We start from the raw sequence: 18834 nt of genomic DNA, 5'->3' as shown, positions 1-18834 counted from the left end.
AAACTATTTTTTTCATTTCATTTAAAATGCCTTACGTTGCTGAGAACGTGTGGTTTCAACAACAAAAAAAATTTTCAAAACAGAAAATAATACAGTATTTAAAAGGTGAAGTCTTTATCTGGGAATGGAACTAGAATTCTCCACTCAGTTTTCAGCCCTTTCCAGATCCTGCTTTAAGAAGAGCCTTCCTCTTCTCTCATACCATGATCTGAGGTAGCGTTGGCTATATTTGATAGCTTGCCCTTGATGCTTTCTTCTGTCATTGGCATCATTTGAACAGAAGCTTTCTCTAATTGTATTTGTGACAGAGTTAGCTCACCACAGAAAAAGTCTCAGTTCTGGACCCCCTCTCTATGTTACAGAGGACTGCTGCTATACCAGGTGACCATTCCAGGTCCCACTCAGCTCTGCCTCAGCTGGGAGAAGGGACCTGCTGACTCCCCATGGCCCACACAGGCCCCAGGTTGTGCTATAGCTCAGGATTGGCAAAATCCCTGAGAGTCTTTTACCAACCTGGGATTTTCTTTCCACTTGACCTGTTTCTTCAACTCTAATTCCCCACTTCTGAAAGTCAATCTTTGTATAAAAGTCACTTTGCAGTGCGTTGCTTGGGATTTGCACATTAACCATTTTATCAAGTTTCCAAAAGTCTTTAAACCTGGCTTTAGCCAGAGGTTTTGGAAACCTCCTATTCCTTTATTCATTGTTGTTGTTGTTGTTAAGTGTCATTGAGTCAGTTCCAACCCTTAGCGACCCCGCATAGGGTTTCCAAGGAGCAGCTGGTGAACTTGAACTGCCAACCTTCTGGTTCAAACTGACTTTGCGGTCCAGTGCATTAACCCACAGCGTCACACCAGGAGTCCTTATTCATTCTTACAAACGTTTTTAAATGTTTTAATGTGGAAAATTCTAATTTATACAAAAGTTGTTGTTATTGAGTGCCATCGAGTCAGCTCCGACTCATAGCGACCCTGTATAGGGTTTTCAAGGAGCAGCTGGTGAGTTTGAACCACCCACCTTGCAGTTCAAACCGACCTTGCGGTCCAGCACATCATCCTGCTGTGCCACACCAGGACTCCTACACAAAAGCAGCCAACAATTAACAAGCTTGCTTGCTAACTGGGAGATTGGAGGTTTGAGTCCACCCAGAGGCACCTCAGATGAAAGGCCTGGCAAGCTACTTCTGAATAATCAGCCACGAAAACGTTATGGCGCACAGCTCTACTTTGATGTACATGTGGTAGTCATGAGTCTATGTTTGTTTGTTTTTTCTTCTGGCAGTCCATATACTTTCAATAGTCTTCTCCAACAAATAAATCAACAGTTCTATAGTCTTCCTTATTTACTATCCAGTTTTCACATGCATATGAGGCAATGAAAATGCCATGGCTTAGCTCAGATGTACCTTAGTCTTCAAACTGATTTCTTTGCTCTTGAACACTTTAAAGAAGTCTTTTGCAGCAGATTTGCTTAGTGCAATCCATCCCTTTCCTTAGTGCTGCTTCCTTGAATGTTGATTGTAGACCCAAACAAAATGAAGTTTTTGACAACTTCAATCATTTCTCCATTTATCATGATATTATTTATTGGTCCAGTTGTGAAGACTTTTGTTTTCTTTATGTTGAGGTGCAATCCATACTGAAGGTTATGGTCTTTGTTCTTCATCAGTATTTTGGAAGTCCTCTTTGCTTTCAGCAAGCAAGGTTGTATCATCAACATATTGCAGGTTGTTACTGAGTCTTTCTCTAATCTTGATGCCATGTTCTTCTTCATATAATCCAGTTTTTCAAATTTTTTTGCTTAGCATACAGATTGAATAAGTACGGTAAGAGAATACAGCCCTGACACACACTTTTCCTGATTTTAAACCATTCATGAGCACAGTCAAGCTCTGGAATTCTTCAAAATGTTATCAATAACTTGTCAAAACTCATGACAAATCTTGGCTTATCTGCCCCCCCCCCCAGACACATATCTGTCATGCTAATATGAAGCCCAGGCACCACCTCATTTCATCTGTAATACTTCAGTGTGTGGCTCTAAAAGATAAGGCATCAACATAGCTACAATACTCTTATCACATCTAAAAATAATTAAACAGTAAATTTCCAAATTGTCCAGTCAATGGTCATATTTCCCAAAGAATTTTAGTATATATATGGAGCTCTGGTAGCATAGTGGTTATGAATTGGGCTGCTAACCTCAGGGTCATCAGTTCGAAACTACCAGCTGATCCATGGGAGAAAGATGAGGCTTTCTGCTCCCGTAAAGATTTACAGCCCATGGAAACCCTGTACAGGGTCGCTATGAGTCAGAACCGACTACACAGCATATAAAAACAACAAATATATATATATACACACACACACACACACACGTATGCTCTGATTCTATATATATATACATACTCTTCAATTCTGCGTACTCATCTGTCAGTTTGTCATACTTATGTGTGGCTGTGATGCTGGAGGCTGTGCTACAGGTGGTTTAAATACCAGCAGAGTAACCCATGGTGGATATGTTTCATCAAAACTTCCAGACTAACACTAGGAAGGAAAAGTGGACCACTTCCAAATGTTAAGACATTGAAAACCTTATGAATAGCATCAGGACATTGTCTGATACAACGCCTGAAGTTGAACTCTTCAGGTCTTTAGTGAAGTTGTCTAGTATCTTCTTCTTGTTAAAGTGCTGTGGAGTTAGTTCCAACTCATAGCGACCATATATAGGGTTTCTGAGGAGCAACCGGTGGATTTGAACCAGCCAGTCAGTGTTTAACAGTCCAGTGCTTATCCTACAGCACCATACCAGGACTTAGAATGTTTTAAAATCATATTCTCAGGAGATTCTGGTAGTTGGGATTTGGTTCTGACATTGCCTTGAATCTGAAAACAAGTATCTTTGCTTTTCTGCAAACGGTGCTCAGCTGAATTGCTGCCTTCTTTGTGTATGGTGCTAATGCTTGGTGTGTGTCTAATAGTCCGGGTCCTGTGGGACTGAGAAGACTGATGGTCTTTACTATCTGGATTTAATAGAGAAGGCTTCCAGGGGGGGGAATATGTGATCATACCTACTCCTTCCAGATAGAGTTGCTTTGGTATATGTAGAAAGCTGAAGGATGGTATGGGGTCAGAGGCAGAGATACTGCATGAGAATGTGCAGTCAGGCCGTTTGTGGGACAGTAAAGACAGCAAAAACCCAAAGTGGCCCCATGCACTGGGACACATCACATCTTTGGCTAGATGGGTCTGGGCATTGAGTGTCAAAAAGGTTTTCAAAGGCAGGTGACAGTATAGTTGATCTTGTGAATTTCTGAGCAAAAAAAAAAGGACACTACAAAGGATTGATTGGCTAAAAGAAAGACCCCCAAGGAGAAAGGTTGAGAATATGCTCAACCAAAGCATTTGGGTCTGTCTTTTGATCCCTTTCTTGTAAATGCTTATACTGTTACAACTTTTAGGAAAACTTTACTGTTTGGTATCATGCACACATGAATCTACTATAATTTAAATAAGGTTTTAAGCAGATTTTCACATGGAAAAAAGTCATCTACAACTTTATGAGGAGTTTGTGTCGTGCTGTAGGGTAAGCACTGGATTGCTAACCTAAAAGTTGGTGGTTCAAACCCACCAGCTGCTCTTTGGAAACCCTATACAGGGTCCTATAAGTTGGAACAGACCTGATGGCATTTAACAACAATAACTTGATGAGTCATGGAGGCAAGTTTCTGTGTGATCTCTGCTTCCTCTTCACGTTTCAGAGTTAGTCTCCCTAGTCACTCCCTCCACCCATTAAACCACAATCCAAACCCACTGCCATCCAGTCGATTCCAAGTCATATCGACCCCTGTATAGGGTTTCTGAGACTGTAAATCATTACAACAGCTTCCTCTTTACCCCCCTCCCCCCCCCAAAAAAAAACCACAGCTGCTGGGTTTGAACTGCCAGCCTTGTGGTTAACAGCCCAGTACCTAACTCACAGAACCACTGGGTTAGCTGATATAAAATAAATGAATTGAATGAAGACATTGTTGTTAGGTGCCGTTGAGTTGGATCTGATCATAGAGACCCTATGTACAACATAATGAAACACCACCCATTCATTCCTGCACTGCCCTCACAATTGATGCTAAGCTTGAGCCCATTGCTGCTGCCACTGTGCCAATCCTTCTCATTGGGGTCTCCCTCTTTTTCATAGACCCTCCTCCAATGACTGATCCCTCCTGATAATATGTCCAAGGTATGAGAGACAAAGTCTGGCCATATTGATTTCTAAGGACCATTCTTGTTGTACTTCTTCCAACACAGAATTATTTATTTTTCTGGCAGTCCATGGTACCTTTGATATTCTTCTCCAACACCATAATTCAAATGCATCAATTTTTCCATGGTTCTTCTTATTCACTGTCCAACTTTCACATCATATGAGGCTATTGAAAATACCATGGCTTGCTTTGGTCAGGTGCATATTAGTCCTTAAACAGCCATCTTTGATTTGAACACTTTAAAGAGGACTTGTACAGATTTGTCTAACACAATACGTCGTTTAATTTCTTGATTGCTGCTTCCATGAGTGTTAATGGTAGATCCAAGCAAAATGAAGTCTTTGATAACTTCAATTTTTTTATCCATTTATCATGATGTTATTTATTGCTCCAGTGGTGAGGATTTTTATTTTCTTTACATTGAGGTGCAACTCATACAGAACTGTGGGCTTTGATCTTCATCAGTAACTATTTTAAGTCCTCTTCACTTTCTGCTAGCAAACCTGTATTATCTACATATCACAGGTTATTAATGAGTCTTCCTCAATTCCTTATGCTACATTCTTCTTCATATAATCCAGCTTCTCTGATTATGTGCTCAGCAAACATACTGAATAAGTATGGTGAAAGAATACAACCCAGGCGCACACCTTCCCTGATTTTAAACCATTCAGTGACCCCTTGTTCTGTTTGAACAACTGCTTCTTAGTCTATGTACAGGTTTTTCATGAGCACAATTAAGTGTTCCAGAATATTCATTCTCCACATTGTTGTCCATAACCTGTCATGATTCACACAGTCAAAAGCCTTTACATACTCAATAAAGCACAGATAAACATCTTTCTGGTAGTCTCCATCTGACATCAGCAATGATATCTCTTGTTCGTCTGAATCTGGCTTGAACCTCTGGCAGCTCCCTGTCAATGTACAGTTGCAGACATTTTAAAATTATCTTTAGCAAAATTTTCCTTGTATGTGGTATTAATAGTATTGTCTGATGGTTTCTGCATTCCAGTGGGTCACCTCTGTTTGAAATGAGCACAAGTATGGATGTCTTCCAATCAGTAGACCAGGTAGCTGTCTTCCAAATTTCTTTGCATAGATGAGTGAGTACCTCCAGTGTTGTATCAGTTTATTCAAAGATTTCAATCTGTAGTCCATCAGTTCCCAGGGTCTTTTTCTTTTTAATGACTTCAGTGTACCTTGGACTTTTTCCTTCAGTACCATTGACTCTTGATCATATGCTACCTTTTGAAATGGTTGGACAACAACCATTTCTTTTTGGTACAGTGACTCTGTGTATTTCTTCCATTTTTTTTTTTTTTTATGTGTTCTGCATCATGCAATATTTTGCCCAAAGAATCCTTTAGTATTGTAATCGAGGCTTGATTTTTTACCCCCTCAGCTCGTTCATCTTGAGAAATGCTGAGAGTGTTCTTCCTTTTTGGTTTTCTTACTCCAGATCTTTTAACATTTCATTATAATATATGACTTTGTCTTCTCAAGCTACCCTTTGAAATATTCTGTTCAACTTTTACCTCCTCATTTCTTCTACCTTCCTCCATGCCCTCTGGATCTAGATTTCCTCTTGAAAGCTTGTAAGCCAGTCACTTCTTGCCTTTGTAGCCCCCCATTTTGGGTAGCCAATGTCCAAGTTGCCCATCCCTGTCTACTCTGTGTATGGAGGGGGTGGGATTGATCCTTGCTGTAAAGATTTTTTCCCTCTTTTGAGCTACTGCATCCATAGGTGTAGATCAAGTTCATCAAATTGTATCAGATTACTACTTTTTTCCTCTTCTTTCTTCTTCCAGTTGAGCTCTGATCATCCAGTCATTGAAGCCAGGTCAAGTGGGTATTATCTGCAAGTGTGGGTGTTCACGTGCATATGCCCTTTCTTCTTATCAGCTGGATGCTTCACTCTCCACTCTAGTCCTCTGTGGCTATGTCACTGACTCTGGGCTGAAGAGTCCCCAGGTCTTGCCACACTGCTGGCCAACCAGGTCTCCACCTGGGCTCACAGGAGTCTATTGAACGTTGTAGGGCTTAGCTTGCAGCTTCATTGCTATTTTCCCCTCACTTCCCCTTATCACTGATGAATGTGTTCACCAATCAGAGCATGTATTCCCGTTGAGTCTTAGTCTTGGAAGGGTGTTTGCTCTGAGGGGACCCGATTATCAATACATCTTGATGGCATATTTGATCAATTTCACACTGAAAAAGTTGGTAGAATTCTTTAATTTAATCATCACTGGCTTTAGTGGTTGGTGTGTAAGTTTGAATAATAGTGGTATTAACTAGTCTTCCTTGTAGGTGTATGGATATTATCCTATCACAGACAGTATTATGCTTCAAGATAGATCTTGAAATGTTCTTTCTGATGATGTGAAGGAGATGTCTTTCCTCTTGATGCCATTTCATTTTTTAAAGCTTCTGATTTTCCTAGACTCATACTTTGTGCATTCCATGTTCTAATTATTAATGGATGCTTGCAGCTGTTACTCCTCATTTTGAGTTGTGTCCCATTAGAAAATGAAGGTCCCACAAGCTTCATCATGGTCAACTTTACTTTGAGGAGGCAGCTCTTTCCCCAGTTGTATTTTGAGTGCCTTCCATCCTGAAGGGCTCATCTTCTAGCACTATATCTGACAGTTTTTTGGTACTATTCTTAATGTTTCAATATTCAATATTCTGGCTCTATATGACAGTGTTTCAGTGCTGTTCATACGGTTTTCAGTGGCTAAACATTTGGAAGTAGTCTGACTTTCCTTTCTCCAAGTTTATCTTAGTCTGGAAGCTCAGCTGAAGCCTGTTCACCATGGAGGACCCTGTCAGCTTTCAAAATACCAGTGGCATAATTTCCAGCATCACAGCAACACACAACACACCACAGTGTGACAAACTGACAGACGAGTGGAGACATTAGACACTGACAAAACAAAACACTAAAGAGGAAATCTGACATAGGAAACGTTGTTTGACCTCACTTTCCCAAAGAATGCACACAGGATATAATTTTTCAATTATCAAAAGAACAAGGTGAAAGAGAATGAAAATGCTAGAGTTTAACTAGCTTCAGGGAAATAGTCTTGTGCATGTTGGTGGGAGTGTAAACTGGTTTAAATTTTGTAGCAAACAGTTTGAAGGTGTACGTTATATATTTAAGAGAGCTGAGACTTACAAATCTCATTTCTTAGAACTTATCCCAAAGAAACGATTAAGGTTGCTCAAAAAAGCCTTGTTTATAACAAAGAAAAAATAGAAATAATCTAAATGTCCACAAATTGAGGATTGTTCCTCTCAATTATGGTACATTCATACAATGGAATAATAAAAAACTTTAAAATATTATGCGCCAGAATCAAAATTTTAGTTATTACAAATATTTATAAACATGAAAAGATGTCCATTAGATATTATGCCCTGAAGGCCCTTGTTGTTAAGTGCTGTAGAGTCAGTTATGACTCATAGTGACCCTATACAGGGTTTCCTAGGCAAAGCTGGTGGGTTTGAACCACCAGCCTTGTGGTTAGCAGTTCAGTACTTATCCTACGGTGCCATACAAGGACACCTTTAAGGCCCTTAAGGTACTGTTAATGTCAAAGTGGTTGTATGTGATCATGTGCATTCAAATGTGCACACAGGAAGATCTAAAAGATCATCAAAATACCAACCATGGTGTCCTCAGGTTGGGGGAATTTTGAATGATTCTGTTTTCTTATTTCCAAATTTACAAAATAATAGTCTTTTCTCCATGATTCTGAGACCAGAAGAACTAGACAGTGCCTGGTCACCACTACCAACTCGTCTGAAATGGATCACATTAGAAGGTCCTGGATAGAGTGGGGGAAAATATGGAACAAAACTCAACTCAAAATTTTTTTAAAAATTTAAAAAAAGACCAGGGTTACTGGTCAGAAAGAAATTGGAGGAATCTGAGATTATGGCCCTTGGCCACCCTCAGGTATGGAAAGGAACTCACCCCATGGCTCAATTTTTAGCCAAGCAGTAAATAGGTATATGTTGTTATTGTTATGTGCCGTGGAGTCGGTTCCGACTCATAGCGACCCTGTACAGGGTTTCTGAGGCTGTAAATCCTAACAGGAGCAGAAAGCCTCATCTTTCTCCCGCGGAGCAGCTGGTAGTTTTGAACTGCTGACCTTGCGGTTTGCAGCCCGATTCGTAACCACTACGCTATCAGAGCTCCTTAAATAGGTATATAGGGACCACTTCCGCCTTGTGGTTCCTCTTTCCATTGCACCCTCCTTCGCATTCGTTCTCAACTTTGTCCTTAGGAAATGTTGTCCTTTTGATTTTGAATAAATGACCGTTCCATGGTAATCATATCTTATATATTGTTCCCTATATACCTATTGATATGAGTATAAGATATGATTACCACAGGGAGGAAGTGGGATGACTGTTGTTGCATGGAGGGATTGTAATCACTGAGATGAAACAAAGTGTATGATTTGTGGAATATAAAGCTGAGGATCTGGTCTGTAAACCTTCACTCAATTCACAATAAAAAATGAAAACAAAACCAAAAAGCCCTGTGGAATAGAATTCTACTCTGACACACATGGGGTTGCTATGAATTGTAACTGGTTCAGTGGCAAAAGGTAAAAAGTTTGCCTCTATGGATAGACGGTCTCACTCCTCACAAGGCAGAAGAGTTGAAATTCTTGGGATCTGGTGTTTTTACCTTCTTTTTTATCTTTCTTAACTCTTTCTTTATCGAGTCCTATGATTATATGAAATACAACCTAAGAAGTTCTAACTAAAACCTCCATTCTTACTCTCTAACCAGGAGGCAGGCTTGCAGAATGTGCCTTTGTTTAAATTATTATATATTCCTGAGTGTGTTTGTGTACATATCCCACACCCACCTCCCAGCCCCCTCCCCAAAAAAGAAAAGAAAAACAGAGGGAATGGAAGCAAATGCTGTTGATTGATGATGCATGGAGGAGATTGTAATCATTGCAACGAAATGAAGGTGTAAAGCTGATGTTCTCCCATGTAAAGTATCACTCAGTCCACAATTAAAAAAAAAAAAAAAAATGTCACTTGCCCAAAAGGAACCCCAGTGTCACAGTAGTTAAAGCACTTGGCTGTTAACCAAAAAGTAAACAGTTCAAACCCACCAAGTACTCCACGGGAGAAAGATATGGCAATCTGCTTCTGTAAAGATTAACAGCCTTGGAAACGCAATGGGGCAGTTGTACTTTCCTATCAGGTTGCTGTGCGTTAGAATTCATATGAAGGCAGTGGGTTTGGTAACTTGTTTGAGGTTCACAGCAAGTAAGTGATGGAGGTAGCATTCAAAATTGGGCACTCGGGCTCCACAGACTGTGCTCTGTTATACTGTTTAACTCAAATGAAGAGTGAAAGTCTCCTAACCAGCCACCCAACAATCCCACTCCTCTCCCCAGAAGTAACCATTGATAACTGTTTGATGTGTTTTCTTTCAAAACTTACCAGACTTTTCCAAACACGCATACACATGTTTTTCTGTTTTGTAAAATGGCCCATCCATCCTGTCAGTACGCACAGTTTGCCCTCACACTTTTTATAGCATGTATGGGACTGATGTAATCATTCCCCTACTGCAGAACTGGTGATGCACAGTTTTTCACCCTAACAGACAAAGCTGCAGTGAGCATCTTTCTATATTATTTATACAGATGTCTAATTATACTCCTGTGATAATTTCCTAGAAATGAAATCACTGGATTTTAAAAAAGCCATACTTCAACAGTTTAAGGAGGCTGCCCAGTTACTCACACTAAGACAGTTGTGTCATTAAGCCTGCAGTATAAACAAACAACAAACCCCAAACCCGTTCCCACAGAGTTGATTCTGATTTTGGTGACCCTCTGTGTTACGGAGTAGAACTATTCCATAGAATGTTCAAGATCATCAGGCCTTTCTTGCAAGGCATCTTTTGGTGAATTTAAACCATCAACTTTTTGGTTAGTAGTGGAGTGCTTAACTGTTTGCACAACCTGGGGATTCAAACTGCAGTAGGAATGCCCATTTTCCTATATTTCCCTGACATAAAAAACAAAAAGTCAAACTTAGTGCCCTTGAGTAGATTCCAACTCACAGTCACCCTGTAAGACAGAGTAGAAGTGCTCCCTAGGATTTCCAAGACTCTAAGTCTTTTCAGAAGTAAACTACCTCATCTTTCTCTGGCAAAGTGGCTGGTAGGTTCAAGCTGCCAACTTTTCAGTTAGCAGCCCAGTGCTTAGCCACTGTGCCACCAGGGCGGCTCCTTCCCTGATGCAGGAGGGTATCAGTCTTTTTTATTTTTGCTAATCTGGGGAGTGAAGAATGTTATTTAATTTGTTGTCATTTAAGTGTCCTTGCTTACTAGGGAAGTCAAGCTTCTTTTTCTATGCTTATTGTCCATTTACATTTCTTAGAATTGTTCACTTTCCTATTGGATCACGTAAGTTTTTCTTATTGATTTGAAAGAGTCTTTTGATATTGTGATTAGTCCTTTGATGCTCTGTTTTTTGCAAAACTTACCCCAATATTTACTTTTCTTGTTACTTGATTTATGCTGTTTTGCTATCCAGAAGTTTTATTTTATTTTTATATAATCAAATCAATAATTTTTCCCATCTTGTTTAAGAGGTCTTTCTCTACAACTAAGAACATAAGAATATCCTCCTATATTCTCTTCTTGTACATTCATAGTTTTGTTTGTAGATTTATTTTTATATTTAGTCTTTAATCCATGTAGAATTTAATATTATGTTTGGTGAGAAGTCAGGGCTTAACTTTTTTATTCTAAGTTTAAACAACTCCTTTTCCAAAGCCTGACTTCTTTTGTATTCAGATCTGTTTCTAGATTGTTGATCTAGAATCACACTATTAATACTCAAGTTTTTATATCTGCTGCATGTCCTTCCATTTGTCTTATTCTTTTCAAAACTTTCCCTGACCACTTGTTCGATTTCATTTTTCAAAAGAACTTTAGAATTAGCTAGTCAGTACTAAAGGAGCCCTATGGCACAGTGGATTACACACTGGGCTGCTAACTGAAAGATCAGTGATTCAAACCCATCTGCAAGAGAAAGATGAGTTATACTCCCATAAAGATCATTGATGTTATTATTGTTGTGTGCTATTGAGTCAGTTCCAATTCATAGTGACACTATATAGGGTTTCCAAGGCCATAAATATTAACAGAAACAGAAAGCCGCATCTTTCGCTTGGGGAATGACTGGTGGATTTGAACTGCTAACCTTTTGTAACTCACTACACCATCAAGGCTTCTCCATAAGGATTATGGCTTTGGAAACCCTGGAGCAGCTCCATCACCCCACAAGTGGAGCACAACAAAGACCCCTTTGTCCTGAGCATGATGGTGTTGGGAGGAGAGGAGGAGACAGTGACAGGTCCTTGACTGTATCCACAGTAGGATGCTCAGGCTCCTCCTGAGGGCACTGGCCAAGCTGAGCCCCATCCTTACTCCCTCCAGGTGGATAAAGTTTGAAGAAAAGGTCGAGGAAGGAGGCGAGCGCTGGAGCAAGCCACACGTGTCCACGCTGTCCCTGCACAGTCTCTTCGAGCTCCGAACCTGCCTGCAGACTGGTACAGTGCTGTTGGACTTGGATGGTGGCTCCTTACCACAGATCATAGGTGAGACAGGGGCCACTATGGGCATCTGTCTTTTGATCCCCCAAACCCAGGGTAACCCCCACCGCTTCCTGACCAGAGGACCCATCATTGACACCAACTTGGTTCTTCAGAACAGGTTTGCTATGATGCACCAAAGGCATCTTCACAGCTTCTCCCAATTTCAGCTCCACAGCTGTTTAGGAAGGAAAAGCTAACCCTCCTATGTGTCATCCATCACTATAGCAAAATGGGGCTGTGGTCCAATTCTTACCGTCTGTGCAGGAGACCCAGGTTCGGTTCCTGCCACTCCCCCTCGTACTCAGCGGCTGCCCATCTGTCAGGTAGGCTTGTGTACTGCTATGATGCTGAACTGGTTTCAGCAGAGCAGATAAAGACTATGAAAACAGGCTAAGTGATCTAGTTCCAAAAATCAGTCGATAAAAATCCTGTGGATTTAGTCTAATGGAATAAAGGAACATGTGATCATTAGTTTCCACAACTCTCTGAGATCAGAAGAACTAGATGGTGTCCAGCTATCACTGCTAACTGTTCTGAAAGGGATCACATTAGAAGGTCCCCAATAAAGTTGGAGAAAATGTGGAACAAAACTCAAAATCATATATATATCAAAGACCGGCCTTACTGGTCAGAAAGAACTGGGGGAACCTGAAACTATAGCCCTCGGCCACCCTTCAGGTCTGGAACTGAACCCACCCTCGTGACTCAATTTTCAGCCAAGCAGTAGATAGAGGGAACAACAACACTAGTTTGGCATGCTCACTATAGAATGGTCAACCATTCAAGATCAAAAGGGCAGCATTTACTTAAGAACAAAGTTCAGAAGGGATGGGGAGGGTGAAATGGACTCAAGAATCACTGAGGAAGTGGGATAACTATTGTTAGATAGAGGAGTTTGCAACTGTTGAAATGAAACGAAGTGTATGATTTGTTAAATGTAAAACTGATCTCTCTAAAACCTCCACTCAAGTCACAATAAAAAGTTATTAAAACTAAGCAAAAATCCTGTGGATCACAGTGGTCTGATCCTGTTGTGCATGGGGTCACTGTGACTTGGGGGCTGATTCATGGCAGCTAGCAACAACAACAAATGTAGCAAATGGGGAGATGAGCCTGTTAGCGTGGTGGGAGACAGCTATTGCTACTGTTCGCATTCAGGATAAATGCGGAGTCATTCGTCCTTAGGAAATAAGCTCTCACTTAGTGGAGTAGCAGAGGGAAGGAGGTGGCTTACCTCTTTGTCCCTAAATGTTTTTGTGAGCTTTGTCCTATCACATTCAGTTTTGCCAGAAATACCAAACTTTTCCAAAACATTGTGGAGAAATTCCATTATCTTTTAATCCATTTTCCGTAAGCTTTTTGAAGTTCCCTTGTATTTTATCCAAAAAACTTTTTAAAAAGAGAATTTCTTAGCATAGTACTTTTGTGCTTCTTGGGGAAAATATCATATATAGTATTTCATTTCCTTTTCACGGTGAGAGAGCAGAGAATTCTACTCACACCCATACACCTGCAAATAGGGATAGACACATCTATTGTTGTTGTTGTTGTTATGTGCTGTGGAGTCAGTTCCAACTCATAGCCACCCTGTATGAGTTGGGTTTCCTGAGGCTGTAAATCTTTACGGGAGCAGAAAGCCACATCTTTCTCCCGCAGAACAGCTGGTAGTTTCGAACTACTGACCTTGTGGCTCGCGGCCCGATTCGTAACCACTATACTACCAGAGCTCCTTTATATATAAGGAAACTGAAAATTCGTGACTTGACCAAGATTCCACAACTAGTGGCAAAGCTAGAAGAATTCCACATTTCCTGCCACCTCTAGCCCACTTTTAATTCCACTAGTGACAGATGAAACTGCAGACCCTCACACCCTCTGCCTGGCTCTATTCCACGCTGACGCTTTGTTTCCCACGCAGGTGATGTCATTGAGAAACAGATCGAGGATGGCCTCCTGCGTCCGGAGCTCCGGGAGAAGGTCAGCTACGTGCTCCTGAGAAAGCACCGTCACCAGACCAAGAAGCCCATCCACCGCTCCTTAGTGGACATTGGAAAATCAGTGTCCTCCACCACAAGTGAGTCAGACCACACATGGTGGGTGTTGAGCATTTGGGGCATTCTGGGCTCTAGTGATGTGGACCCACCCTAAGCGATCAGAGGTGTGTGGTGTGTTGGCAAATTGGGGACTTCCTGGACATCATGTCCTAAAGAAATGCTGAGGTTCTAGAAGGTCTTCCTCAGTTGCCCTCTCTAGCCGACTTTCAGAGACCCAACTACCTTAATACCATCCTCACCACCTGTATGTATCAATATATCCCCACCAACAGAACAGAGGTGCTAAATAAAGAACCTTGGGGGATTATCTTTAAATTATTAATTTTTTTAAATGGTAAGTATTTGACCTATAATAATACCAGAAGGTAGACATACATGCCAGACACTATTCTGAGTGCTCTCTCTATGTCAACTCACATCATTCTCTCACTAATCCTACGAGTTAGGCACTACTCTTCTTATCCTGTTTTTCAAGAGGTTCAGTAACATACCAGTGGTCACAGAGCCAGTAATGGTGGAACAAAGAATGACTCACACAGAGGAACAAAACAAGATGGTGGAAGTGCAGTGAAGAGCTCCATCAGCAACAACACAGAATACCGGACCAAGCAGGTTCAGGGGATGATGCCAGTACTCTGAACCACATATAAAGGGATATTTAGAAGGTTGGAAGGCTTACAGCTAGGGGAATTTATAGCAGAGACAAGAAATCCATTGCTTTCTAATTCAAGATGCTCAGCTGCTCCCAGAGCCAGGGTCAGAGCAGCCATGGACATCTGAGGGAATCATGGAGATAAAGTTAAGGACATTCTTTTTTTTTTTTTGGTATCTGTTCACTGATCTCTCACTGCCTGGGCACCTACATTCTGGTGACTAGAAGGGTTGCCTGAGCAAGTAGACACCTGGCCCCACCCCCGGAGGGTTCTACTATCCATGTGCACAGAGCTCCTCAAAATTTAAAGTGACAGTTTCCACTTAAAACCAAACAGCCACAGCTGGCCCTGAACTGCTTATCACTAGGAAAAAGGCCTGAACGGGGATTTGTGGAAGCAGGACAGGGAGACTAAAAAGGAAATAGGCTGAAAATTAAATCCGGAGTTACGTCACAACAACCAACAGTGGCATCTTGAAATTTCTCAAGAAGAAGTGTGAAACGGGAAGCCCATCTCCTGATCACATCTAACTGGAGGCAATCAGAAAGCATAAAAAATACCAAACTACACACCCATCTAAGTATTAAGGCCACAGATAACTACTCACTATGCTAAAAAAAACAGAAGCAGATGACCGTATCTGCACATGTCCAGAAACGAGATAAAGTGACTGAGGCAAATGAGCTGGAAGTAGAGCTACACTCCATTCTGGAAGATGGGCAGGCTCTGGAAATGCCTGAGAAGGAATTCAGAAAAATGATTATAAAATGTATCAAAACACTATACAATGCAAAAAGAGAAATACTGCATAGGACCACTACTGTAAAAGACTAAGAAAAAGAACCCATACTAAAGGGGGGTGGGAGGAATTCTTTGTTGATTGCTGGGATGTTGGGGTGGGTGAGGGGAGGGAGAGGAAGGTAGAGCCAGGGCAGGGATTAGACACAGGAAAGTTTGGGTGCTGGGGAGGAGGCAATATACAAGAAGGGAGAGGGGAATGGAAGAACAAAGCAGATGGGAAAACAATTAGGTATTTTTGAATAGGCTAAGTGGGACAGAGGTAAAGAATGATGTATGCACAACCTTGGAACTACAGGGCTCTGGGATATAGAGATTGAGACATGGTTGGAATGGGGAAAAGGGGGGAATAATGTTAAGATGCTTGGCTGTCTTTTGAATCTTGGTTTTCCTTGCATTATATTATAAAATAGACACTGGAGGGGAAGAGAAAGGAATAGCCAGAAACATCACCATAGAAAGCTTGTAAGTTTGTCTTCTGCCTATAACTGATTGGAATACCTAAAATGAGGCTACAACATGCCCAGTGAAGGAGGCTTCCTGCGGAGCCTCTACAATACATAGGACTATAGGTAGAAGCCTGAACCACATCCAGATCTCCAGAGATAGGAAATTTCCACCTGAAAGGACGAGCAGACCAGCCTGGAACTGCTAGAAGAACAGAAGATACTTCTTGAAAGAAAGACCTACAGGAAAAATACAAAACAATAGAGGCAGATGGACTGTTACTACAAGAACAAACAAGTTACTTGCCCAGGAAATATCAAGGCAAGTGGTCGGGTCCCCTCAGTACAAACCCCTTTCCAAGAATAAGGCTCAATGGGAATACACGCTCTAATTGGTGACCACGCTAGCTCGTTACCGATAAGGGGAAGTGAGGTAAAAACAGCAATGAAGCGGCAAGCTAAGCCCTACAATGTGTAGAGTGAAGCATTCAGCTGATAAAAAGAGAGGGCATATGCACAAGAACACCCACACTTGCAGATAATACCCACTTGACCTGGCTTCAATGACTGGATGATCAGAGCTCAACTGGAAGAAGAAAGAAGAGGAAAAGAAGAGTAATCTGATACAATTTGATGAACTTGACCTACATCTCTGGATGCAGTAGCCCAAAAGAGGGAACAAATTTTTACAGCAAGAATCATTCCCGGCGGCGGCCTAGCCTGTGTATCCCACAGCGCTCCCTCCCGCGATCTTGTTGCCACCTCCTGGGACAATGGTGTCTCGCCTGCTGCTGCGCGTGTGGCCCCAGGGTCCTGCCTTTGGCCCTGGACCCTTCTGCCGACCCCTCAGCACTGGCCCCGGCCACCCAGTACCTGCAGCGCAGCATCGTGCCCACCATGCACTACCAGGACAGCCTGCCCAGGCTGCCTGTTCCCAAACTTGAAGACACTATTAGGAGATACCTCAGTGCACAGAAGCCCCTCTTGGATGATGACCAGTTCAGGAAAACAGAACAGTTTTGCAAGAGTTTTGAAAATGGAAGTGGAAAAGAACTGCATGAGCAGCTCGTTGCTCAGGACAAGAAGAATAAACATACAAGCTACATTTCAGGTCCCTGGTTTGATATGTACTTAGCTTCTCGAGACTCCATTGTTCTGAACTTTAATCCATTTATGGCATTCAATCCTGACCCAAAGTCTGAGTATAATGACCAGCTCACACGGGCAACCAACATGACTGTATCTGCTCTCCGGTTTCTGAAGATACTTCGGGCTGGCCTTCTGGAGCCAGAAGTCTTCCAGACTTGAACCCTGCCAAAAGTGACACGGATACCTTCAAGAGGCTCATCCGCTTTGTGCCTCCCTCTCTGTCCTGGTATGGTGCCTACTTGGTCAATGCCTATCCCCTGGACATGTCCCAGTATTTTCGGCTTTTCAATTCAATTCGTATACCCAAACCTGATCGGGATGAGCTGTTCACTGATGACAAAGCCAGACACCTCCTGGTCCTAAGAAAAGGACACTTCTATATCTTTGATGTCCTGGATAGAGATGGGAACATTGTGAGTGCGTCAGAAATCAAGGCTCATCTGAAGTACATTTTCTCAGACAGTAGTCCTGCCCCCGAGTTTCCCCTGGCCTATCAGGGCAGTGAGAACTGAGACATCTGGGCAGAGCTCAGGCAGAAACTGGTCAGTGACGGCAATGCAGAGACCCTGAGGAAAGTGGACTCTGCTTTGTTCTGCCTGTGTCTAGATGACTTCCCCATCAAGGACCTTGTCCACTTGTCCCACAGCATGCTGCATGGTGATGGCACAAACTGTTGGTTTGATAAATCCTTTAACCTCATTGTAGCCAAGGATGGCACTGCCGCTGTCCACTTTGAGCATGCTTGGGGCGATGGTGTCACCGTGCTCAGGTTTTTTAATGAGGTATTCAAAGACAGCACTCAGACCCCCGCCATCACTCCACAGAGCCAGCTAGCCACCATTGACTCTTCAGGTGCTCTGCAGAAACTCACCTTCCAGCTGAACGATGCTTTGAAGACTGGCATCACCACTGCTAAGAGAAAGTTCGATGAAACCATGAAAACCCTCACCATTGACTGCATCCAGTTCCAGAGAGGAGGGAAGGAGTTCCTGAAGAAGCAGAAGCTGAGCCCTGACGTGGTGGCCCAGCTGGCCTTCCAGATGACCTTCCTGCGGCAGTACGGGCAGACCGTGGCCACCTACGAGTCCTGCAGCACTGCAGCGTTCAAGCACGGCCATACCGAGACCATCCGCCCAGCCTCCATCTTCACTAAGAAGTGCTCCGAGGCCTTCCTCAGAGAACCCTCCTAGCACAGTGCCGGGGAGCTTCAGCAGCTAATGGCTGAGTGCTCCAAGTACCACGGCCAGCTGACCAAAGAAGCTGCTATGGGCCAGGGCTTTGACCGACACTTGTTTGCTCTGCGATACCTGGCAGCTGCCAAAGGGATGCCCCTGCCTGAGCTATACCTGGACCCTGTATATGGGAAGATAAACCACAACATCTTGTCCACGAGCACACTCAGCAGCCCAGCAGTGAACCTGGGTGGCTTTGCCCCTGTGGTCCCTGATGGCTTTGGCATTGGGTATGCAGTTCATGACAACTGGATAGGTTGCAACGTCTCTGCCTATTCAGGCCGGAATGCCCGCGAGTTTCTCCAATGTGTGGAGAAGTCTTTAAACGACATGTTTGATGCTTTAGAAAGTAAATCAATCAAAACAGCATCTGGGTAGGTTGAGACTTCCTTATGAAAACAAGGGCCTGTGTAGACAATAGGTGCTATCATGAGAGTACTGAACCTAATCATGAAACACCTGAGCAGACCATGCTGCGAGGCCTAACTCTGAGCAGCAGATCAAAACTAAAGATCTCAGTTTTAGGGCATTTGATCAGAGAAGGTGACTTTTGAAAAACATTAACTCAGGTGTATTTATTGTTTAAGCAAAAAT

The 18834-nt window shown here is 42.4% G+C and overlaps 1 protein-coding gene and 1 pseudogene across 1 annotated transcript in view; both read left to right on the top strand.

Moving 5' to 3' along the window:
• Window positions 1-18834, top strand: part of SLC4A5 (solute carrier family 4 (sodium bicarbonate cotransporter), member 5) — a 122710-nt gene that overhangs the window by 48620 nt on the left and 55256 nt on the right. Inside the window, exons 4-5 of the mRNA XM_006872407.1 lie at window positions 11751-11911; window positions 13827-13982. Coding sequence (XP_006872469.1) covers window positions 11751-11911; window positions 13827-13982 — 317 coding nt within the window. The remainder of the gene's footprint in view (window positions 1-11750; window positions 11912-13826; window positions 13983-18834) is intronic.
• Window positions 16633-18618, top strand: LOC102831550 (annotated as a pseudogene).

This window comes from Chrysochloris asiatica, unplaced genomic scaffold (genome assembly GCF_000296735.1).
Source record: "Chrysochloris asiatica unplaced genomic scaffold, ChrAsi1.0 scaffold00197, whole genome shotgun sequence".
Classification (NCBI taxonomy): domain Eukaryota; kingdom Metazoa; phylum Chordata; class Mammalia; order Afrosoricida; family Chrysochloridae; genus Chrysochloris; species Chrysochloris asiatica.
The sequence above is the reverse complement of the archived record's forward strand: the minus strand, read 5'-3'. Positions and strand labels throughout refer to the sequence as shown.